The sequence below is a fragment of the Polyodon spathula genome, chromosome 3 (genome assembly GCF_017654505.1).
Source record: "Polyodon spathula isolate WHYD16114869_AA chromosome 3, ASM1765450v1, whole genome shotgun sequence".
Lineage (NCBI taxonomy): Eukaryota > Metazoa > Chordata > Actinopteri > Acipenseriformes > Polyodontidae > Polyodon > Polyodon spathula.
In genome coordinates, this window is record NC_054536.1 from 41,921,976 (window position 1) to 41,947,571 (window position 25,596).

At 38.4% G+C, this 25,596-nt stretch overlaps 1 protein-coding gene across 1 annotated transcript in view; it reads right to left on the minus strand.

Annotated features, from left to right (window-relative positions):
- Positions 1-24,807, minus strand: part of wrnip1 (WRN helicase interacting protein 1) — a 36,238-nt gene extending 11,431 nt beyond the window's left edge. Inside the window, exons 1-3 of the mRNA XM_041245276.1 lie at positions 24,053-24,807; positions 8,594-8,788; positions 7,319-7,557 (exon numbers count right to left, since the gene is read on the minus strand). Of these exons, the coding sequence (XP_041101210.1) occupies positions 7,319-7,557; positions 8,594-8,788; positions 24,053-24,760 (1,142 nt within the window). The 5' untranslated portion in view covers positions 24,761-24,807. The remainder of the gene's footprint in view (positions 1-7,318; positions 7,558-8,593; positions 8,789-24,052) is intronic.
- Between the last annotated feature and the right edge of the window lie 789 nt (positions 24,808-25,596).

Here is a 25,596-nt window from a genome sequence, read left to right on the forward strand (position 1 = left end):
ATAGTAACTATTTGCTTAGGAGTAAAGTCCAGTAAGAACATGTAGTAAGTACGATAAATGGATGAGAATGACTTCAAATAACAGCAGTTACAGAAAACGTGAGTAGTTAAAGGTAAGAGCAGTAGTAGAGTACGGCAGTTCAGTGCAAGTACAAGCTGGTGCAAGTACTGGTACAAGTAGGTGCCATATAGTCAGCATGGTCGAGAGTTGTAGTGTTTACAGATGCTGTCTGACCAGGTGTGTCTTGAGAAGTCCTGATATCTGATGGTAGGTCATTCCACCAGAGGGGCAAGGGTGGAGCGGGCTCTGGAGGCAGGGGAGCAAAGGGGGGTACAGCTAGTCTGCCGGAGGTGGAGGAGCAGAGAGGGCGAGAGGGGGTGTCGGGAGAAATGATAGTCTGGAGATAAGGGGGAGCAGACTGGTCAAGACAGTGATAGGGAGTACAAGAGTTTTGAATTGGATGCAAACAGGGATAGGGAGCCAGTGCAGAGAACAGAGCACTGGTGTAGCATGGGAGAAACGGGGAAGGGAGAAGAAAAGAGACAATCAGCAGAGTTTTGGATGAGTTGGAGTGGACAGGTAGCAGATCCGCATATGTTGCTGAGGAAGAAGCGACAGGAGCGTGCCAGAGATGTGCTGAGAGTAGTAGAGAGGGGTCAAGGGTGACAAGGTTTTTGGTGGATGAGTAGGGAGAGAGGGTTGTGGAGTCAAGAGGAATAGAGAGATAAGCAGTGGGGGGGGGGGGGGGGGGGGGGGGGGGGGGGGTGGAGATCTGATTGAACTTGCGAGTGCATCCAGGAGATAGCCGAGAGACAGGTAAAGATACAGGATAAAATGTCAGAGACACAAGGTGGGAAAGGACAGGAAGATCTGGGCATCATCAGCATAGAAGTGACATGAGAAGCCATGGGAGGAGATGAGGGGACCCAGGGAGCGGATGTAGAGAAAAAACAGGAGGGGTCCCAAGACTGAGCCTTGGGAGACACCAGTTGAAAGGGGGCAAGAGGCATCCGGTACCTGCGATCGGAGAGGTAAGAGAACCAGGTAAGAGCAGTGCTGGAACGTGTCAGGTCAGCAAGGGAGGACAGGAGAATAGAGTGGTCAACCGTCTCAAAAGCAGTAGAGAGGTCAAGAGAATTTGGACAGAGGAGAGGGAGGCAGCATGAGCAGAGAGTAGAGAGTTTATGATGGAGAGAAAAGCAATTTCAGTGGAGTCTGCTGGACGAAAACTAGATTTGAAGGAGTCAAGCAGAGAATGTGTTGACAGGAAAGCAGAGAGCTGGCAATGAACTGCTCGCTCAAGGGTTTTAGAGAGGAACAGGAGGAGGGATACAGGACAGTAGTTCTGGAGGGATGAGGGATCCAGGAGGGTTTTTTATTTTTTTAGGATGGGGGTGATGCAGGTTTGTTTGAAGGCAGAGGGGAAACAGTCAAAGAGGTACTGAGGAGAGAAGAAATAAAAGGGAGTTGGCAGGGGCGGCAGCCTGACAGAGGTGAGTGGGGAGGGGGTCCAGAGCACACATGGGTTTATGGCTCTGGAGCAGTGAGCACAGATCAGAATCCAATAGGGGCACGAAGGAGGAGAAGGAGGGTAGAATAGTAGGGGTCGCAGATTGCCTTTTCTGGGTAAAAAAAAAAAAAACTTTATAGCATTCCATTTAGCACAAAAATAATCTCCCTCCTCCCACTATTGCTCTTACCTTATATAGAAAGAGAATATGGGAAGACATGGAAAGCGTGACATCAACAGAAGAGGAGGAAGAAGAGATTTGTACTGTACATACGTTTGAAAATAATTTTCAATTTGACTTGAACTTCTTAAATCTTTAATAATCTTTAGTACCGTACCTATTTAAAACAAATAGATATATAGATAGATAGATAAGCACATTATGAGTATTTATACGTGCGTGTTTGTGTGTGTGTGTGAGTGCACTTGTTATCTGTATATACATGATGTGTGTAAGTCAATAATATTACTAGACCACAGTTTTACAGCAACTGATTATGCAGCAAAAGATCTCACTGGTACATCTTGTAGCTCATATGATGATATTTTTTGTTTAATAAACACAAAAATCAGCAAAACAAAGCACATAAAAATAAAATAATCAACAGTCATATTAACTAATTGTGCAACCAGGGGCGCTGGAAGTAGGGATGCTGGGGCTGCGGCAGCACCTCCAGGATTGAAGTGCTGTGCCCCTGCTTCCATCATATACAGGGGTTACAGTTTTGTTCAATGGCTTTCAGTACCCCCACTATACAAATTGTTCCAGCACCACTGTGTACAATGCGAATACCGTTTCCTGAATTAATTCTATAAGCTAGGTTTCATTTTAAAATGCTACAACATATACTCACTGGATTTTGTAAGCTTCGAGTGAAAAAGACGATCTTACATAGAAAACGTAGATTGATTATTTAAAAAAAAAAAAAAAAAAAAAAAACCCTCTGCTGTACAGATACTAACTCAGGTATATGACTGTACAGTTCGGCCTTCATCACCAACATCGTTTGTAACGTCAAAACTGATTGGTCCATCGCGATCCACTGTGTCCATGGAAAAAAAGTCAGTGCAACGTTACGTATTTGACTGTGAGAGTATTTGCATGTTATGGCGATTTAAATTTAATTAACAGAAAATAAGTAGCAACATTAACTTATTAGTGGCTGCAAGTAAGCAAGCAATAATAACCATAATAATAATAATAAACATATAGTGGCTCTCAAAAGTATTCAACCCCCTTGGATTTTTCCACATTTTATTGTGTTACAACATGGAATGAAAATGGATTTAATTAGGAGTTTTTGCCACTGATCAACACAAAAAAAGTCCATAACGTCAAAGTGAAAAATAAAATCTACAAATTGTTCTAATTACAAATACAAAACAGAAAATAAATGATTACATAACTATTCACCCCCTTGAGTCAATATTTGGTAGAGGCACCTTTGACAGTAATTACAGCCGTGAGTCTATTTGGATAAGTCTCTACCAGCTTTGCACATCTGGACACTGCAATTTTTGCCCATTCTTCTTTGCAAAATTGCTCAAGCTCCGTCAAGTTGGATGGGGACCTTTGGTGAACAGCAATTTTCAACTCTTTCCACATATTCTCAATTGGACTGAGGTCTGAGTTTTGACTGGGCCACTCCAGGACATTGACCTTTTTTGTTTTTAAGCCACTCCAGTGGCTTTGACTGTATGTTTGGGGTCACTGTCCTGCTGGAAGATGAATCTTTTCCCAAGACCCAGGTCTCTTGCAGACTCAGCAGGTTTTCCTCCAGGATTTCTCTGTACTTTGCTGCATCCATTTTGCTCTCGATCTTCACAAGCTTTCCAGGCCCTGACACTTCACGGAAGGGACGGTGTTCTCAGGATGATGTGCTTGCGCCAAACAGCGCTTAGCGTTGAGGCCAAAAAGCTCTATTTGGTCTCATCAGACCATAAAATCTTCTTCCACTTGGTCTCAGAGTCTCCCACATGCCTTCTGGCAAACTCTAGCTGAGATTTGATGTGATTTTTTTTCAACAATGGCTTTCTTTTTGCCACTCTCCCATAAAGGCCGGTTTTGTGATGTACACGGGCTATTGTTGCCGTATGCACAGTGTCTCCCAGCTCAGCCGTGGAAGACTAACTCCTTTAGAGTTGCCATAGGCCTCTTAGTGGCCTCCTTGACTAGTGCCCTTCTCGTCTGGATACGCAGTTTGAGGATCGCCTGTTCTAGAGTTGTGCTATATTCTCACCATTTCTTAATAATGGACTTTACTGTGCTCCAGGGGATATTCAATGCCTTGGAAATGGTCTTGTATCCTACCCCTGATTGGTGCTTTTTAAGAACCTTATTCTGGATTTGCTTTTAATGTTCCTTTGTCTTCATGATGTAGTTTTTGTTAGGAAATGTACTAACCAACTGTGGGACCTCCCAGAGACAGGTTTATTTAACCTGAAATCATGTGAAACACCTTTATTGCACACAGGTGGACTCCATTCAATTAATTATGTGACTTCTAAAGACAATTGGTTGCACCAGAGCTTACTTACTCATAGCAAAGGAGGTGAATACTTATGCAATTAATTATTTTCTGTTTTATATTTGTAATTAATTTAGAACAATTTGTAGACTCTATTTTCACTTTGACATTATGCGCTTTTTTTGTGTTGATTGTAACACAATAAAATTTGGAGGGGGTGAATACTTTTGAAAGCCACTGTATTCATTATTTTTAGTGGCAAAAACTCCTAATTAAATCCATTCTGATTCCATGTTGTAACACAATAAAAAAACTTTCAGCTCAAGCGAAACACTAAAATAAGGTGCAGCATTTCAATGACTGAATACTTTTGAAAGCCAAAAAAAAAAAAAAAAAAAAAAACCTGTTTTATTCATTTCCAGTATTGTGATATCAAATCCTGCGACGAAACTGGAAGCTGGGGTGGAAAAATTTGTATGGTGGGAAACATTGTATAGGACACCGGGCAAGCCGCCCGGCTGAAAAGGCCTGGGGAAAACATTGCTATTTGCAAGATATAAATGGTAAAACAAACCAAAATATAGAAATACACTTTTTTATTGCCATAAATGAACTGCTAGCTGGGATTAACTGTATACAAGAACAGCATTCAGAATTGCCGACCTGCAGACAAAGGGGGCGTGTCGCTCGCATTCCTCTGGCCACAGTCGTTATTTTTTCCTGCTGGAGGTTCAAAACAGTTTGGAATCGGCCCTCAAACAACTTATTCTTCCTCCCACAATTTCTTTCATTACACACCACATTCCCGCTGTCCTTATTGTAATACAAACTATTCCAAACGTTGGAGAAATGTGTAATGATCGCTTTCACCGTCTGAAGCCGTGTATTTCTCAGCTGTTCCTGTTATGTGTCACGCCAACTTCGTGCATCTCCCGTGTGTTGTCGGTATTTTCCAGAATTATTGATAGTTTTATGTCTCTCAGTGCTCTAAAATTGATTATGGAAATTTAATTTCTTGCTCACTGTGAAAGTAAACCAAGTACGACCCCAAAGCTAAAAAATGATTTTCTATGTGAGATATGGACTTTAAATACATGCTGCACTGATCCACTTGGAACTATAGGCAAGCCAAAATCCTTTTGTCTTAATTTATCTTGCTTGGCTGGCAGTTATAAAATCGGATCGTTTCCAAGTGCAGCCATAACTTGGTAGGAAGGAAAGCATTCAAAAACTCAGCAACTGTATAAACAAAACACGCACACACATTACAGCTCACAGGTTTGATGATCTAGGTCCCAATACATTGTCTCGAGTTGAACCGACTTCTCCAAACTGTATGACCCCCTTTAAATCTTCTACTAACATAGCTATACTTACTCTGTACTTAAAAGGAAAAGAAAAGGATCATGTGGCATGGCAACCTTGAAAAGAAAATGTTCTTTATTTCCAGTTTGATCTTTTACAAGTTTCACTATAAGCTTTCAGAGTAAAGATGATCTTGTTAATTTATAAAAAAATAAAAATAAATAATCCTTTTCATTCCTGCTGAAATTGCATAGATTCAAAAGATTGTATTTGAATATGCAATGTGAAATGTAAAACCTTGTGTAGGTTGCCAGCCTCTAGTCTTTTGTTTCAGCCATCTCTTGACTGGCTTAGAGTCACATATCTTTACTGTAGCAACAGGTTCCCGATGCAGCCTTAGCTTTCATATATTACATATTCTGTGTTGTGTTATTTTATTAGTTCGTTGTGTATTTTATTTTAAATGTTTATAAGTCTTAAATTTGCTTTTATATGTGTCAGTGTCTTTTCATCTGCCGTTTCTCTGTGTCCTTATTTTTCTATTTTATTTTTCCTTCTTATAAGAAACATTTAAATTAAATTGAGTATTTCTGCATTTTGTTTAATTTATGTTTGGTCGTGTTAGATGAAACTGTCTGCTAACCAATAATAATAAACAACAATACTAAATAATAATACTAAACAATCATAATAAACAACAACTGCCAGGCAGTTTTACGGCTTCCAAGCTCAGTATCAGTTGGAAATTTTGGCAAGCTGTAGCATTGCAGCACAAGTGTCAGCAACAGATCAGTTTTCTGCAACAGTTTCAATTCAAAATACTTAACACCATAGTAACCATGACCCTATCTACACACTGTAAGGAGTTACAAGCTAATTTGGTATTTAACCTTAGAGAGGTCAAATGCAAGGTGATTTTTGGATTGAGCATATATGGGTTCCTATCTGTGTTTTACAGTAAACATTAACCTATATACACTCTGTAAGGAGTTATAAGCTAGTTTTACATTTTACCTTGAGAGGTCAAAGGTTGCAGGCAAGGTCTTTTTTGGATAGAGCACATATGGTTTCCTATATGTGTTCTATAGTAAACATTAACACTATCTGTATAAACAAAAATAAGGACAAGTACACTACTGGCGCGTCTCATTTCTGATTGTAAGGAGACCACATTTCTAAAGAAAACACATCTCTTTGTCACCCATGTACTATACTATACACAACTGGCTTAGTTAAATTGCTGATTTTAAGAACTATTTTTGAAGCTGCTGTATTTAGGGAAGCAAGCTGGTTCTGAACTGAACAGGGACTCTACTTAACAGTATATTGTGTATAACAATCTAGAGTTTTAATGAAATCTAGAGTCACCCTCCTATTTTAATTGTACAGTACACTTAAGACAGGATATTTCCAACTTGCTAAAATAACAGTACCAAAAAAAAAAAAAAAGCCTATTGCTCGAAACAGTTTTGGATCTACATATTGTCATGGTTTAAACCATTAACATTAGACCCATAACTTAGTTTGGCATAGCAGACACAAAAAAAAGGACTCGTATCAACATTGTAAACCACCATTTGGAATTTTCTTTTCTTCTTGAAACACATTTTCACACTGTAGTAAAAGAGATGACAAGTGTCAATCTTAAATAAATAAATAAATAAATGTGGTTAACTGCAGCAGTCACACTTACTAACAATGCAACGTACATCCTCAGCCATGGCTGTAAACTCAAAATTACAGCTATCAATATAATGGAAATGTTAATGGGTTGTGAATTATATCCTATAAAAGCATTACAATAATAACCAAAGTAAAAGAGAAATGAGTATAGAAATCTACTCCTGGTTACCCAGTTCATCTACAAATTAGCTGCCGAATCAGAATTCAGGTCAAAAAAGCTTCCATTTCTGACCTATCTGTGCTCAGGCATTCCTCAGCATAGTTTCCCCTCTTGTCTTCCCTGGTGCTGACGCATGGCCCCTGAATTCCAAACATTCAGTATGATAACAAGCTGCATTCTGCAGGCACTTACTCAGAGCTGCTACTGCTATCCAAAGAGCCGACCACGTCTTCCTCCTCTCCCAGCACTCGGATACCGAGAGAGTGGACTGCCCGGATCAGAATAGTCTCCATCGCCTCAACGGAGAGCTTCTCCAGGACAATGACAGAACAGCGGCTCAGCAGGGCTGCGTTCACCTGAAACGAAGGGTTTTCCGTCGTTGCCCCGATCAGGGTAATCGTGCCGCATTCAACGTGAGGTAGGAAGGTGTCCTGACAATGAAAAGAGTGTCTTCATTGTTAAGGATGTTCTTATATACTCAGCCAGTTGATTTTTTTATTTATTTTTTTAAATTACGTTCAATGTTTTAAGGTTTAAAGCCAATTCATAAAGAAAGTATGGGCCACCTTCTTTACATACAAAACGCACATGACATGCTTACTAAAGATATTTATAGACAGGTATCCTTTATGAATTCAAAAGTTAACCATTCTATTTATTTTTTGCCAATTGGGAAATTGGTACAGCTACTTTTTCTGTAAGACAACATACTGTAGTGATGTATCACTTGTCAGAGCTATTTAAATCTACACAAGTGCAAACCATCCCCATGGAGTATTGTAGCTTTGCATGTGTTGACAAAAAAAGCTTCTTAAAACATGTATGCATCTGTTCTATATACAGTATATTGCATTTATTTATTTTCAGTCAAGTTTTGTACACTTATGAACTACATTTAAACAATATGAATACTTACAAAAGACTGAGCTAAAACTGACAAACTAAATAATGAGTTCATCAATACCATATTAAAACAAAAAAGCATTGATACTGTATAAAACTCAATGTACAGTACTATTTGATCATTAAATAACAACACATTTGTTTAATCAATAAATTATACATTGTATATTACAAGTACAAAATATAAAACGTCAATACTGTACAACTTTAAACAGCAACATACTTAACATTGATTTTTAGGGTTACTATGCGAGTAGACACTTGCATGACTCAAATTTGAATTGTATTAAATGGAAATGTAATAATAAATCATGTTGCTAATATTAGAAGCTTTCTATCTGGCGATAAAAGGAGGCCAGCACAGGTTATATTAAAGTGGTTTAACTTTGGCACTGAATAGTCACACCAACCATTTGCTGAATTCGAAAGATTAATTTATTTATAATGATCTCAATCATGTTTGCAAAACAAGAGGATTTTAAAGAAAGGTAAACATGGAGGGGTTTTGAGAGTATCACTTAAAACATGAAACTAGGAATCTGACTAATAAATACTATACTGCACCTGCTGTGACTTGTTAAAGCGGTGAATTTCGTCGATGAACAGGATGGTTTTTCTCTTGAAGAGCCGCAGCTCATTCTGGGATTGCTTGATTACCTCCCGCACATCACTGGTTGATGCACTGGTGGCTGAGAGAGCCACAAACCTGCTGTTGCTGCTATTTTTACTGTTGCTGGCGATAATGTGAGCCAGGGTTGTCTGAAAGAAAGCACAAAACACAAAAAGGTGAACTAAAACTCATTCTAATTAACTGTTTCTCTTCCATGTGGGAATTCATATAAATTTGATTAACTTTGGGGGCTCAGAGTTTTAATTAATTATATACAACACATCTGTTATGGAAATGTCAAGGACAACTGACATAATTTTCTGAATTTCTGAATAATTAAATTACCACTGAAGTGAAGTCAATGTAAGTCAGCTTTGTTTTTTTTACCCTTTAAATTTGCAGGTGTACTGTAATGTTCAAAAAACTTGCTTTGCAGTCTTCAGCACTGTACGTGGACCTCATTCCTCAATGAATCCCTGAAGTCAGATATATTTAGGTTTATGACCGAGTTGAACAAATGTAAAATGTTTTAAACTCAATCTTGAAATTATAAGCAGCATATGAACCTATATTGTTTATTACAGAGGAGGCCAAACTTCCAGACCTTACGAGGCGCATACCAAAATTTCCATATGGTCGAGAGCCGCAATACACATGTTGTAAAATATGAAGCGTTTGCGTGCAAGACATTTTAAATACTAGCATTGTTTTAAACATTTTTTAAAATTCTCTTCAACATTAAAACGAAATCTTCCACTTACTCTAGGCAGTAGTTATTTCTTGGCAGCAAAATACACAAGAACAAGGGAAAGAATATTGCAGAGCCTACACAGTTTCTGTGTACTTTTTATTGTACTGAGAACTACAGTTTATTAAACTTTAAATGTATTAATGGCGTATTTCCATTACAGTCAGTGCCTGCCTTATCGGGAAACTGATAATCAGGATGTTTGCTTAAATAAGACATAACTCTGGGAGTCCATTCTTCCCAATGCTACTTATGTCTTTTAATTGAGATGTCACTTTGTTTATTTGGGATACAGTATTCTCAAATGATGAAAGGAGATCGTTTTTCAAAGCAAGAAAGGTCGCGTAGCGCAGTGCAGTGATTACGCTGTGACTTGCGTAAATTTCATAAACCATGCTGAACTCTTGAAGGAGCTGTGGCAAAGTCTTGTTAGAAGATGTGATTTAATTCGTTTTCATTTAATTTAGAAATAAAAAAAGCAATTCATTTTGTTAAGGAATAAAAAAAACAATTAACTCATTTTAAATTATGTATTTTAAAATGTTTTCATAATGTGATTTTACTCATTTCTTTTCCATTTGAAATTAAAAAAAAAAGTAAAAAATACTTCTCTCGCACATGATGTAAACTATGACTATAACCTTGTACACACACAGCCCAAATGCGGTTGCAAGTTCACCTTTTGCTCTTAACCCGGTTTAAGTACACACACAGTTTGGTTATAAAAAGGCAGTAACAACCACACTAGTTAATCCTGTTCGGAAGAAGTAGCAAGTTCAGTTATAAATTCAGTTTGGTTAGTTAATGCACAACAACTGCGTGCTCTGGCTTCCACCATTATAGCCCCCTGTCGGTAACAATAGTCTTCCCTCAGGTCAATAATTTTCTATTATAGCCCCCCTCTCCAGTCCACATTATATATATATATATATATATATATATATATATATATATATATATATATATATATATATATATATATATATATATATATATACATATATGTGGAAGGGTGGTGGGTAATTCACTGACACAGGAGACAGACAGGTGGACTTGACAACACCGCACAGGTGCCCAGTTTTATTTCATGGGTGCTTTTGTTTCTTTAGCCCGCAGAGGGCGCTGTTGGTCCATGGTCTGCTTACCAACTATGGTAAACAGAACCATGGGAATACCAAGCGATGGTAAACAGTCCAGGCGCACTCGCAGGTGCTTCAAAACAATAATTCAAAAATAGAAGGCACAAAGAAACAGGGAAAATAAAACAGTAACAAAACTACAAAGAAAAGGTACTGCACTTGGCAGCGATATCCCAGGCGCCGCTACCCGCACGACCCGGATCACCGACCTACGCTGCAGGCTGACTAGCCTGCTCGGATACAGTATTCCGGGGTCTGCCCAAGGGTTCCCCACCCTCACTGTCTCGCTGTGAAATACTTAGTGTCATTTTTATCCCGACTGGTTCTCGGTCCTGGACCAGCGCTTCCGCACTCTTGGCGCGTCTAAAAGGGCAGACCTGAGGAAACAGCAGAGCATTATCTTATAGGGCTAACAATCTCCCCAAGACCTGCCTCCCAGCCATTCAGAGAGAGGGAAAGTCCACACACCCACTTTCCCACCTCCCCGTGTCACTGCCATGACTTGTAGGCGGTTGTTGGACGACTGCTGCCCTCTTCCTGCAGCACTGTGAACACGCCAGCAGAGTCAGCACAGATCTTCCCCGCTACAATATATATAATACACACACACACACATTAGTGTCGTTAATCGAATCCTGGCGTTGACATTATCATGCAAATTCTAACGATGATTATAATTATCGATCATTATCGAGTTAAAATGCTTACAAAAAAAACCAAAAAAAAAACTTCCCTCACAGAAACAGTTTAAATTGAACAATAAGTCCTCTTAATATACAGCATGGTATAAAAAACTAATTCAAACAAATCCTGGCATTTAAATACAATTTTCACATTCCTGCTGTCATTAGCCTTTGCCTTGTTTTGTCTAAAATCTGACAAATTTCCAATGCAAATATAATGGTAAAGAAAAAAAATAGAAATCAACTCCACTGTCCATGATCCAGCTTCTGCTGGCAAAAGCAGCAGTGCCTTCCAGTGTGCCATGGCTGCAGAGATACATTTCCTTGGGCTTTCCTCATTGATTGGTAGATATGGGCATCTGCGGTGGGTTTAGTATCTTAAGAGAGCTCAACTGATACTGTTAAGCAAGCGAACAGTTTAGGTGTCCAAAATGAATTTTAAAAAATCAACAATAAATGCAGCAGATTCTTTACAATAAATTTTGCATTCTACTGGTGGCAAACTATTTTGTACAACCTGCAATGTCTCATCTTGAATATTGTGTGCAGTTCTGGTCACCTCGCTATAAAAAAGATATTGCTGCTCTAGAAAGAGTGCAAAGAAGAGCGACCAGAATTATTCTGGGCTTAAAAGGCATGTCATATGCAGACAGGCTAAAAGAATTGAATCTGTTCAGTCTTGAACAAAGAAGACTACGTGGCGACCTAATTCAAGCATTCTAAATTCTAAAAGGTATTGACAGTGTTGACCCAAGGGACTTTTTCAGCCTGAAAAAAGAAACAAGGACCAGGGGTCACAAATGGAGTTTAGACAAAGGGGCATTCAGAACAGAAAATAGGAGGCACTTTTTTACACAGAGAATTGTGAGGGTCTGGAATCAACTCCCCAGTAATGTTGTTGAAGCTGACACCCTGGGATCCTTCAAGAAGCTGCTTGATGAGATTTTGGGATCAATAAGCTACTAACAACCAAACGAGCAAGATGGGCCGAATGGCCTCCTCTCGTTTGTAAACTTTCTTATGTTCTTATGTTCTTATATAAATCGAGCTACAATCCAGCGGCATTTAGACTCAGCAATCAAACAAAAAAGGTTGCGGACAGTGCATTGCTGCAAAACAAAAAGGTAAAATAAATAAATAAATAAATTCTGAAACAGCGGCACGTGACAACGTAGTAATGTTAAATATTAGTTTCGCTCAAGACGGCTACAGTTGGGACGGATTTAAAACAAAATAAAATGTACAAAATACATTAAAGCAGGTTAATCTTGATCTCTGCATCATCACCCTGTATTTATTCACATATGCATATTCTCAGTAACTTTTAGAAGCAACCCCACAGATTACATTCTTGACAGCAAGTTCAAACGGCACACAATAATTCAGAAAAAGTATAATGTAATTAACTTATAGATACTATTAAGATCAATAATGTACAAAAAGAAAAAAAGACTTATCTTTGCCACTGAATATAGTTATATTTCTAACGATATCAAAAGTATAGTTTTGAAACATTGGGTTATTTGTTTCATTAAATTAAAATACACAAGAACTGCACGCTTGCCTGTTTGTAGAATCTGGAATTACTTAAATGATTAGAGAACTTGTTGTTTGGTGGTTCAAGTATAATTAATTATTAACATTGAAGTTGTTGATTGATGTTTTAGATTTAAATTGTTTTAGAGGCAATGATTATTCAATTCAACTTTTATTTTTTAAATGAATTATTTAATTGAAACAGACATAAGATATGTAACTAATTCATATAATTGGTATAAATGTAACGCCTACTTTCAATTCACAATTGTTTTTCTAGTCATGTTTTAACTAATAAAGAGATTAAGCAAATAAACGAGCAGGAGTTATGTAATTGATCCGTTTGAAGTAAAATAACGAGAGTGCGACCATAGATGGCTTTATGGAAACTATTTTGGTAAGCCATATATACAGTGCCTTGCAAAGGTATTCAGACCCCTGGCCAATTCTCTCATATTACTGAATTACAAATGGTATATTGAAATTTCGTTCTGTTCGATATTTTATTTTAAAACACTGAAACTCAAAATCAATTATTGTAAGGTGACATTGGTTTTATGTTGGGAAATATTTTTAAGAAAAATAAACTGAAATATTTTGCTTGCATAAGTATTCAACCCCCACACATTAATATTTGATAGAGCCACCTTTCACTGCAATAACAGCTTTAAATCTTTTGGGGTAAGTATGTACCAGCTTTGCACACAGTGTCAGAGTGATTTTGGCCCATTCTTCTGTGCAGATTTGCTCCAGGTTGTTCAGGTTGGTTGGACAATGCTTGTGGACCGCAATTTTCAAATAGTGCCACAGAGTCTCAATGGGATTGAGATCAGGCCTTTGACTGGGCCACTGTAGGACAGCCACCTTTTTGTTCTTGAGCCACTCCAATGTTGCTTTGGCCTTGTGCGTGGGATCATTGTCCTGATGAAAGGTGAACTTCCTCCCAAGCTTCAGTTTTTTAGCGGACTGAAGCAGATTCTCTTGCAGTATTTTCCTGTATTTTGCTCCATCCATTCTTCCTTCAATTGTAACAAGATGCCCAGTCCCTGCTGATGAGAAGCATCCCCACAGCATGATGCTGCCACCACCATACTTCACTGTAGGGATGGTGTGTCTTGAGGCATGGGCAGTGTTAGGTTTGTGCCACACATAGTGCTTTGAGTTTTGGACAAAAACCTTTATCTTAGTCTCATCTGACCACAAAACCTTTTCCCACAATGCAGCTGGGTCACACTCATGCTTTCTAATGGTACTTTTTGAGTAATGGCTTCTTGCTTGCCACCCTCCCATACAGACCAGTGTTATGCAGAGCTCTTGATATGGTTGACTGGTGCACCATTACTCCACTCCCAGCCACTGAACCCTGTAGCTCCTTCAAAGTGATTGTTGGCCTCTGTGGCTTCTCTCATAAGACTCCTTCTTGTTTGAGTGCTGAGTTTTGAGGGACGGCCTTTTCTTGGCAGTGCCTGGGTGGTGTGATGCAGCTTCCACTTCCTGATTATTGATCTAACTGTGCTCACTGGGATATCCAAACACTTGGATATTATTTTGTACCCTTTCCCTAATCTATACATTTGTATTACTTTATCTCTAGCTTCTGTAGAATGCTCTTTGGTCTTCATTTTCCTTCAGATTCACAGCCTTACCAATGATCCTTCATCAGTGGGGTTTTTATCCAGAAAATGTGACAGCAACTTTAATGGTTCACAGGTGGAGGCCAATGGTAAGGTAATTGTGTCCTCGTTTGGGCAATTTCTTTCATCGGTGCAAACTGGGAGCTTCCACAGCACAGGGGCTGAATACTTATGCAAGCAAGATATTTTAGTTTTTTTTTTTTTCTTAAAAATATTTTCCAACATAGAACCAATGTCACCTTACAATAATTGATTCTGAGTTTCTGAGTTTTAAAATAAAATATCAAACGGAACGAAATTTCAACGTACCATTTGTAATTCAGTAATATGATAGAATTGGTCAGGGGTCTGAATACTTTTGCAAGGCACTGTGTATATATATATATATATATATATATATAAGACATGTTTTTAATGTCATGGAATATTCCTTTTCATTTAAATATTATCGATTTGTTATCGTGGAAATAATTAGATTATCGTTAAGACAATTTTTTACATACAGTGGTTTGCAGAATCATCATAATGCATCAATAATGTCACATTTTGTGGAATTACAAAATAAAAGAAGCAGTTTTTCAAATTAACTTTTTTTTATTCAAAGCTGCAGTGGTTAAACTGAACACTGTTATGAGGAGGTTAAATGTCAACAAAACTTTGCAAAGAAAATTTAGAAAATTAAATTTACTGGTTGCAGAAGTATTCAGCCCCTTAAGTCAGTACTTGGTAGAAGCAACTTTTGCAGCAATAACTGCTATGAGTCTTTTTGGATAGGTCTCTACTAGCTTTGCCCAGTAGGATGGTGACATTTTTGCCCATTCTTCATGGGAAAGTTGCTCCCGTTCTGATAAGTTTGTTGGGGATCGTCGATGGACTGCAATTTTCAAGTCTCACCATAAATTTTCAATTGGATTCAAGTCAGGACTTTGACTGGGCCACTCAAGAACATTAATTCTCTTCTTGTTCAACCACTCCAGTGTGGCTTTAGCTTTATGCTTCGGGTCATTGTTCTGCTGAAATGTGAATCTCCTCCCTAGTTTCAGTCTAGGCTGACTCAAACAGGTTTTCCTCAAGGATTCGCTTGTACTTTGCACCATCCATTCTCCCCTCTAACCTGATAAGCTGAAGAGAAGAATCTCCATAATATGATGCTGCCACCACCATGCTTGAGAGTTGGGATGTTGTTGACTGGGTGATGTGCAGCGTTGAGCTTGTGCCAGACGTAAAGCTTGGAATTTAGACCGAAAAGTTACATTTTTATCTCACCTGACCACAAAACCTTTTTCCACATCTATAGGTATCATCTACATGCTTTTTTGCAAACTCCATACGTGCTTTAAGAGGAGGCTTTTTGAGTAATGGCTTCTTTCTTGCCACCCGTCCATACAGGCCAGCTTTGTGTAGGGACCAGCTTACTGTTGATGGGTGGACACTGACTCCCATCTCAGACACACAACTTTGCAGATCTCTCAAAGTCATTGTTGGCTTCAGAGTGACATCCCGAACCAGTTTCCTGCTTACCCGGCTGCTCAGTTTGGGAGGGCAACCTGATCTGGGTAGTGTCTGGGTGGTATGATGCATCTTCCACTTTTTAATGATGGACTGAGTTATGCTGAGAGGGATAATCCGCGCCTTTCAATTTTTCTTGTACTCTTCTCCTTCTCTGTGCCTCTACCACTTTATCCCTGACTTGTTTCGAAAGCTCCTTGGTCTTCATGGTTGCTTTGTTGGATCACTAAGAGTTGCAGCTTGAAAGTCTTTATATACCCAAGGGAAATTAACTACAAGTTAAACCACTTTGAGTACACGCAGGCTGAAACCATTTCACTAATTTTGTGACCTTTCAAAATAATTATTTGTACCTGAGCTGATTTAGGGCTGCAGTAGCAATGGGGTTGAATACTTACGGAACTGAGATGAATACGTTTTTCTCTTTAAATCTTATGTATTTATATTCTAGATGCATTTTTTAACTATCAGTGTGGAGTAGTTTGTGTAGATTCCTCATGTAAAGTCGAAATTGAAAGCGTCGTGGAGTAGCTCTGGTGCCAACAAAATGTGAAGACTTTGCAGGGGGGTGAATAATTCTGCAAACCACTGTGTGTAATACAACACACTAATTTATATGTATAATTGCCAAAAAGAGTGGATTAAGAAACCAGGAAACTGGCTCTGTGAGGGACAGGCCTCGTCCTAGAAGGCAGAGGGTCACTAAACCGGCCCAGGACCTTCCAATCCGACTGATCCACCTGCATAATCCTTTTCAGACTGCAGTGGCTACAGCAAGAGAAATTCTAGGAAGAAATACCCCCCACATCAGCAGAATGACTGTAGCTCACTGTCTGCATGAAAATGATTTGCATGCTCAGAGGTTGTTCAGGAGTAACATGTGGACAGCAAAGAGATGAAATCGACATCGTCTGTGGGACAGAGAACATCTGAGGTGGTGGCAGAGAGAGTGGTGGAGTGTTGTATTCACAGAGGAATGTCGTTGTGCCCTTGACAAACCTAGCAGAAGATAACGTGTGGAGACATAAAAATAATGATGTTCAGATAGGCTCCTTGTCTAATCTGTTGCTGCAAATACCCACGAACTGCGAAAACAGCAGAGGTGTGGAAAATGGCAGATATGGAGGCAAGTCCATATTATATTAAAGCAGCGGGTCTCAAACTATGAGGTGTCTTTTCTTTCGAGGTTGGATGATTTAAAAAAAAAAAAAAAAAAAACTAATTATATATTTTAAATGTATTATATTTAAAAATAACAATTAAAATAACACAAAAAACTTTTGTTTAACGTGCTAATGTTCCTTAGCAACAGTGAAACGTCACACGTACATTGCGTGGTTCCCCCCTCTCCACCACCCCAATATCAGCAGCACGCTTACAGTGAGAAACTGCTTTAAAATGAGAAATGGGTCGTTTTGTGACAAAGGAAGAAAAACGTGCAACACAAGCCAAAGTGAGGGCAGCAGCGGTGGTTCCAGCAAAATGCAGAAGCCGAAAATATGACAAAGCATATTTAAAACTGGCCTTTACATGGATGCGGCAAAATACTGGCAAACCACAGTATACGGCCTTGCAAGCTACGCCAACATCTCCAAACAAGACACCCTACCTTAGTATCTAAACCCGTAATGTTTTCAGAGGAAGCTCAATGAGTTTATTTCTTTATTTATTTATTGCATTTATACAAAGTATTGCAAAGCACTAGTACACAGCAGAAAAACGGCAAACCACAATACATTTGTTTAGCAAGTCACACATACAACTGCAACAATAAGACCATTTAAATAACAGATTTAAGCATTAGTATACACATAATAATACAAAAGCAGCAATTTTAAAATTACATTAAAACCCACTAAGATAAGAAAGTTAACAGGACAAAAGAAGCACGCATATTTTAGTTGCTTACATTTGTACTCTTTTTTAATTAATACTTCTGAAATTCATAGTGCTCTATATTGAACAAATCCCTTCTACTTTTTTATTCAATTTTTTTTGCAACATTTTCAGTTTGTTATACTGTTTTAGTAAACTGGAGAAGCACAGTTATTATTTTTTTCAGGGAGACTCACTGTGACAAAGTTTGAGGACCACTGTATTAGAGATATTAAAATAGCCCATGGCGTGCCCAGATTAGTATATTTTTTGAGCGCAGACTGAAATGGGTAAGTATGGGATTTCTCATAACTGTCCTACACGGGATTACAAAAGATTTGGTTTGAGAGTAATAAATTCTTCGAATAAACAAGCACCTCTGAGACACTCAGATTGTAGTTGTGACAAATGTAAGCGAAGACAGGGCCCATTTAAAAAAAAGTGTTTGTACAGTATGTTTCCCTGGAAGATGTGTTTATACTGAGGTCAGCTCAGGAGAGCCAGTTCTCAATTTCAAGGGAAAGGAAATATTAAACATGTAAACAATGTGTAAACAGCCAGTAAACTGGGGAGCAATGGGAAGGATGGTATGCTTGCAGTGTAGGGAGCTTACTGAGGGAGTTGCAGTACATTACAGGTGCCAACCAGAGAGAGATCATCATATCTGTGATGAAGGATACTGAATGCCTGGGACCAGCCTTGCTGAACAGAAAAAGATGGGGTCCCTCTTGACATGAAGAAAAGAGCTTGCTTGCTTGCAGTTAAATATTTTTTCTTATTAAGTATAGATGCGCACTAAATTATCTATAATTAAGAACAAACCTATGCTTCTAGTTATCAGTTTCTCTGAAATGTGAACCACAGCTGTCTTGTAACACCTTTTCAGTGAAACAGCAACACCTCATTTTTATAAGCTAGGCAATAGCTAGGGACTTTTCCTAACTAACCACTTTCTCTGAAAAATGAGTTTATACCCCATAATGGCCCTCTAGACAGTGCATTCTTATCAATCAAAAGGTCACTGTGTTGTTTGGTCTTGCAGTGTCGCTCACTAGAAGCAGGTTTCTGAAGAAATAGGTTGGGCGTCTATTTTTAGCGAAGGTGTTAAGACAGGTTGTATAATTAAAATGCTAAAATTTACTAAATTGAATGTAATAAGCTTAGGATTTATATAGACTAAAACTAATGCATTATAATTACATTTACTTAGCGTAGTATGTGCATTTTTGCTTGCACGTTGCTAAATATTTTGTAGTATGAACTTACACATTTAGGTAAGTTTGGTAGCTGGCAGACACTTTGTAACCACATAATGCATGAGCAGGGGGGTTGTGATGTCATGAAAGGTGGGTAGGCAGCTGAAAAATTGGACATAAAAACTTTAATCAAACAATACCAAAGCTTTCTCTTTCAACCTCCAACCCTCAACGGAGCTCGTGAGAATTTGAACCCAGCCTCTGCAGTCCTGATTTGAGACTCTGCCTCAAAAGCCTTTACCTACGACAAGACATCACCTGCCCTCTCAATCAATTACACCTCAAAGAGGGTAGACATATATTCATTGCCTGAAATATACAGTAGATGTCTTTAAAAAGGAGTAGAATTAGCACATGCATTGTATAGAGTGGTTTAGTTCAATTAATGCCTGACTGAAAGCAGTAACTGGTTTGAATTATTTCTCGTTCGATTGTTCTTTAACACTTGTATGACATTTTCAAATGTGATAGAACATTGTTAGAAACCTAAGTCTTCCAATATTGTTGTAGTAATATACCTAATTAGAAACAGTTTCAGATAAAGCAGTGTTAAAAATGTTGTAATATTGTCACTGTTTAATCAAGAACAACATAGTCTCTCTGAAGGAGACTGTTATCCTAATACAAGTATCATGTCTGGTTTAAGTTTAGTGGGTTCAATGTGCTCATTTCCTTCTGGCTCAGTGCATGAGTATAACCACTAGGAGTACTGTTGCCTCCTTTGTTTTACCTTTGTAAGACTCCAACGTGACATGCTGTTCAAGCCAACCAGTGGGGCGGTGGAAGTGTGATGATGTGGGGAGGAATCTCCTTTAACACAAGAAAGCCTTTGGTGCAGTGTGGCAATGTTGCCCCGCACCTGTGTGTATTTCTGTGTTGTATGTTGCGTGTAGTGTGTTAATGTTGGTGTATAGTCACTGGTACACAGGATATAATATGGGTTACGAGCACAAGTGTTTAAAATGCACATTTGTATTTAAGCATGAGGATTGCACATCACTTCACGTGCAGGTAAAATGTAATAATATGTGAGCACGGGGAATTGCACTTAATTCACGTCCAGTTGTACCAAGACTCCAACTGAATGATTGATTAGCAATCGAGTTTCGGTACAGCTGCATAAAAGCAGCATGTTTTCACTCACTCGGGGCTGTGTGTTCGGTGAGTGGAGAACGGGATTGGAGACGGAGGTAACAGTATATTATAATAGTAAGCATAATAGCAGCTCACCGTGTTTGTCTGTGTGGTCCATTTTTTGTTTGTCTCTTTGTTTTGGCTACCAGTGCCGTGTCCTGTGTTTTGTTTGTCTTTCAAACCTTTTATTTTCTGTCTGTTTAATTATTAAATGCCGAGCGCAACCAAGCGCTCAGCTTCACCAAACTCCACGTCTGTCTGTTTTGTGTTGGTCAATGTTTCTGGTCTGACGTCACCCACTACAGCCGTCTTTGTGACATGCATATTGAGTGCAACCTTACTGCTCAGCGATACACTGACAAAGTCCTTGAGGCAACAATTTTTCCATTACTGCAAGCCAATCCGGAAGTGTCGATTTTCCAGCAGGACGATACAAGACCACACAGTGCTAGGATTACAATTATACGACTTCAAGAAAACAATGTCAAGGTCTTGCCGTAGCCAGCTTTTTCACCTGGCCTGAATCCAATAGAACATCTGTGGGACTAAGTCGCCAGTGTCAACCACAGGAGACAACTGCGACCAGCCAACCTTCGCCAGCTGGCTGCAGCTGCACAGGAAGAGTGGTGGAACATCCCACAACAGTCTATCCAGAGGCTGATCAGGTCTACGCATCAACACTGCCAGGATTGTGTTAATGCTCAGGGAGGTCATACCCAATACTAACATTATAATGTTTTCATTCTGACAGTGTGTCACATTCAAATCTGTAACCTTATTGTTCACATTTTCTGTGATTTGTTTGATATCTAGGTTTAAAATACTGAGTAAATATATTATACCAGAGTTGTTTTTTGTGCATTAGTGTACATATATATATTTTCAGCTTTTGAAGTGCAGTCATTATATTAATCCCTTGCCGTCTGGTTTTATCTTGTTGAGCAGATTAAACTGGGATGTTTGGTTTACGTCAAGTGACAGCATGTAAAAAGTGAAACTGAATTACCAAATCCACCATCTTTTAATTTAATTTAATTAAATTTTTTATTTTTTTATGTGCAACTGAATCCATTTAGTCCTGCTAAGAGCTGAATTTAATGTTAAGACCCATAATAAAATGTCCATTGATCAGTTTGTATCTGCACCATTCAGCTGGTAGCTGCACCTGTGAATGACACGTGCCAAGAGGTCGATTGGTTAGTATAGAGTATTGTATCTTACACGTTCGGATGACTAGTACTACTTAGTTTGTGGGACCCTGGTGGTTCCATGGTTGCAAAGCCTATGTAAATGAAAATAGGGGGTATGAGCAGGTACTGGGGTCCTAATACACCACAGGAACAGATTCTAAAGTGTGGTTGTAGGATAAATTGAAGATCATTTCTAGACAACTTTAGCAAAATAAGACTTGAGAATATCATGCTTATATAAAAATGTAAAAAAGGTTTCAGATATTTGGCTATTATGCCTTTCATGTGACAACTGTGTTTTTTGGAAGAGATGCTTGGTAAGTTACTTCTAAATTGTAAATCCAACAGACAGCCTCATAAATTATAAAAATAAATCCAATGAAACTAAATCTTCCTTGCAAGGGCAGCATGTCATGTTTTGACGGCATATGCGTCTATCAACACGGAGCACTTTTAGAACGACTAACACCTGCTGGTTTTAGAAGTCCAGTGTAGTAAGAGATCTATCACATTCCTGGCTACAATTCCTTGAGTGTCATAGCTATCCAAAGTGAAATTTCATGGAGATTTCGAAGGAGTAGAAAATACATGTGCAGTCTATAGATGCAGCCTGTCATGACCAGGCAGTTTTATTTATTATTCATTCATTACTTTAAACACTCAACCAACTGAAAATAAATTGTTGCCTACATTTTTATATGCATTTATATTTTTAAAAGTTTGCAACTGAATGCGAAAAATTTGACATTTTCTATCCAAAATAGTGTAGTACTAGTGTGGTCTATTAGGTTAATGTGTAAAAGTAGAGTGCCAGTTTTTTCACTGTTTGTGTCCATAATAAAAGCATGCAGAATTGTGGTCCCACAGCAGTATGCTGCCATAGACAAAATAAAAAATTAAATCTGAATGACCCTTTTGCACATACCTAGAATTAAGCAGAAGTAAAGTAAGTTATGTTTCAATTCTGTTTGTATTTAAATGGCTTGCCCCCTGTACAGGAATCCAGAAAAGCTCTTGGCTAATAGCTACAAGTGGAAGAATATTCTTCACTGCAGCAGCTGTCAACTCTTGCTTCTGTTTCAAGAGTGCCCTGGCTAGACCGGAGCTGGGTTACATTAAATGAGTCTACTTGTCCCTCTCACTGGGCAGTTTCTTTTTCATGAGAAAAAAGGAACCCAAAAGATTGTTAGACACTCAAAAACATGTCTTTAAACATCCACCTCAGTTTTAAAACCACAAAACTTCTAACAGGTACATCAACACTCACACAGTAAGGTTATGTGAAATGAGCACTAGACACACTGCAGACGAGCAGCACTACTGTGAGGGTGCAAGCTGTATAGAATTGGAAGTTTTGATACATTGCCTTTTGGTAGAACAAAATACACTGAAGTTAATTTACTGTAGTTTTACTGCTGGTGTTAACACTTTCAACAAGTCAATGAATTCCACAGCTAGCACAATGTTTTTTCTGTGTAGCAGGTGTAGGTCAAAGGCAAAGGCTTAGTGTCTACTACGCAGGCTAACATTTAGAAGTAGGATTATTCCTCATTCATCCACATCTTATTTATTTTCTATTAAAAAAAAACCTATTTCCCATTCACAAGTACACGAAAAACAGTAATTCTGCAAACGAGAGACTGGGCTTGACTCGGTACCTAGCAATGTCAACTGCTTGCGAGAAAAAAAAAGACCTTTATGTACAGTGGTTATCAAGCTTAGAGTAATTCCGGGATTCCAAACAATATAGCGTTCTACGTCCCCACATGTTCCTACAACTGTTTAAATAACGTACCTGTAATTTTTCTTTTCGTTGTTAACATCCTGACAACTTTTAAGCATATAACATTCTTTTCAAAATGTCTGCTCTAATGCACTAGTGTTTGAGATCTGTCCTCTAAATCTTGGATCTTTATTGCTGTGTTACCTGTTTGACAATGTGGGCAATAATTCTTAAATTATCAGTGCACTAGAGCAGTCATTTTGAAAAGAGCTTTGAAAAAGACTTTAAAGTTGTAAGTGTAAAAAGTGGTCAGGATGTTACTGGAAAAAATAATAAATAAAAACCATTTCCAGGGAAGTGTAATGCTACATATCTTTCAGAACCCTGCTACTTACTATTTAAGAGAGTAGAATTGTATTTGTGGGACAGACTGCTAATTTAAACATGTAGAATATATTTGAAGATGTGACTAATTTTTTTTAGGGATACCAGTGTATTTAGTTTAGCAAGTGTTGTAAACCAAGCAATACCATCCCACCACAAATGTTAAACCCTGGAAATGCTTACAGTACTGTATTGCTTTGTACAGGATGTATTTGTTACTGCATTTCTCTCATAATGTCTAACCAAAAGATAAATGGACTATTATACACCGTAAACAAAACCTAACTTTCCATGCTGGTTGGCTGGCTGGCTGATGGAAGATAGTGGGGATCAACTGTAGTTTAGCCAACTAGGCAGATTATTAACAGGCTGTGTTGTTTCTGTAAAGAGATTCGCTGCAGGCTCCAAAGAACTGTGCATTGGAATCCTATTGGTTGGTTGGTTTCCCACATGAAAATACAGAAAGGACTTGCCAAGTTCTTTATAATGGTTAACAAGGCTGTAAAATAAATTAAAAATAAATCTGCCCGCAGTTGCATTTAAATACACTTACACTTGATTCAACCAAAACTGGCAATCATTATAACTTATCATTCACTTACCTTGCCACATCCAGGTGGCCCCCACAGTAATAATGATGGAATGTCATGTGTTTCCACAAGGGACCTGAGCATGGTATTCTCTCCCAAAACTTTATTTTGTCCAAAGTAATACTCTAAAGTATTTGGCCTCATTTTTTCTGCTAAAGGTTTGCTGTCAAACAATTTGTCTAGAGTGCCTGTCTGCGTAGGCTGGGCCAGGTTAGGGGTACCATTAGCAGACCCTGGGTTAGGAGAATAGATTAATGTCATCTTATCGTTTGGGGTGCTTCTCTTCATGCCTTTATTATTCATAACTGATTCTGTCCCAGTTGTTGTTTTCCCCAAGTTCCCAGGTTTGCTTGAGAAAAATATTTTCGAGTCACTTTCACGAGAGCTTGTCGGTTTGCTTTTCTGAAAAAGTGGAAACACGGTGGAGGAGTGAGGGTCACCACCGCGACTCTCCTTCGCCTCTGGGGCACAGGTTTCTAGTGCCAACTTCTTACTGTTCGCATTATTTAATTCAAAGGCACTACCAGCTTCAGTCGATGAAATGCGCGTTTTCTTGCAGGGTGGTGCGGTGTCATCAATATTTCGATCGGTTTCTTGTATTTGGTCATTTAGTTCTGACTGCTGTAAACAACTGTCCAAGTGAGAATTGATAATCGTAGCTTCAAAATCCCATAAACATACAGGACACTTCACAATATCAGTGTTTCTTTCTTGCGCCATGTTCTTCCTGCGTCAGAAACCGCCTTATTATGTAAATATGCAACGTCAGAAGAATAAAAAGCATACTCGTATTAAAACGTCACTTATTTTATTGATATAATGTGGACCTGTAAGAAACTAGATATACAAATTCGTGTCCAAAACTCTCGTGTAAAAAAAAAAAAAAAAAAAAAAAAAAAAAAAATCGCTCTGAAGTTAAAAATATAGAACTGCATTTACGATGATATATTGGGAGTCTTGGGAAATGTAGTTCACGCAGCATTTGTATAGCACGCACCTGCAGTGCATACTGTTTCCCAATGTTTTTTTTTTTTTTTTTTTTTATCTTTTCAGAAATAATTGGCAGTGATGACAAGCAAATGTTCTTTTGTTTGATATAGTGTAAATCACAGAACTCTTACACCTGATCTAGTGCTTGTTTCTGAAAAGCTTTAGGAAGATTGTAATCAGAGAACATGTTTATTTTCACCGTAGCATTTGTAATTTCAGCTGTCAAATTAATAATCTTTCTAATATGCCTGCTAAAATGTTAAAACGATGTTTACTATTGCTTATCTATCTTTAAAACAGACATGCCATTGATGAGTGTCACAAAAATGTAACATTTGACTTCTCACTTGGAATTGAAGCTTTTCTTTCAGCCGCCAGAGTACACAGATGACTGTTTTCTCATCTTTTTAGTGGAGTTGTCACTGTCACACCAGATTGTTTTTGTCACCATGTAGCATTAATGTTTTCCACCATTAACCCAACGGCAGAGGTGAAAAAAATAAACAGTTGAACACTATTGAAACATTTCTGAATACCAAGGATGTGTGTGTGTGTGTGTGTGTGTG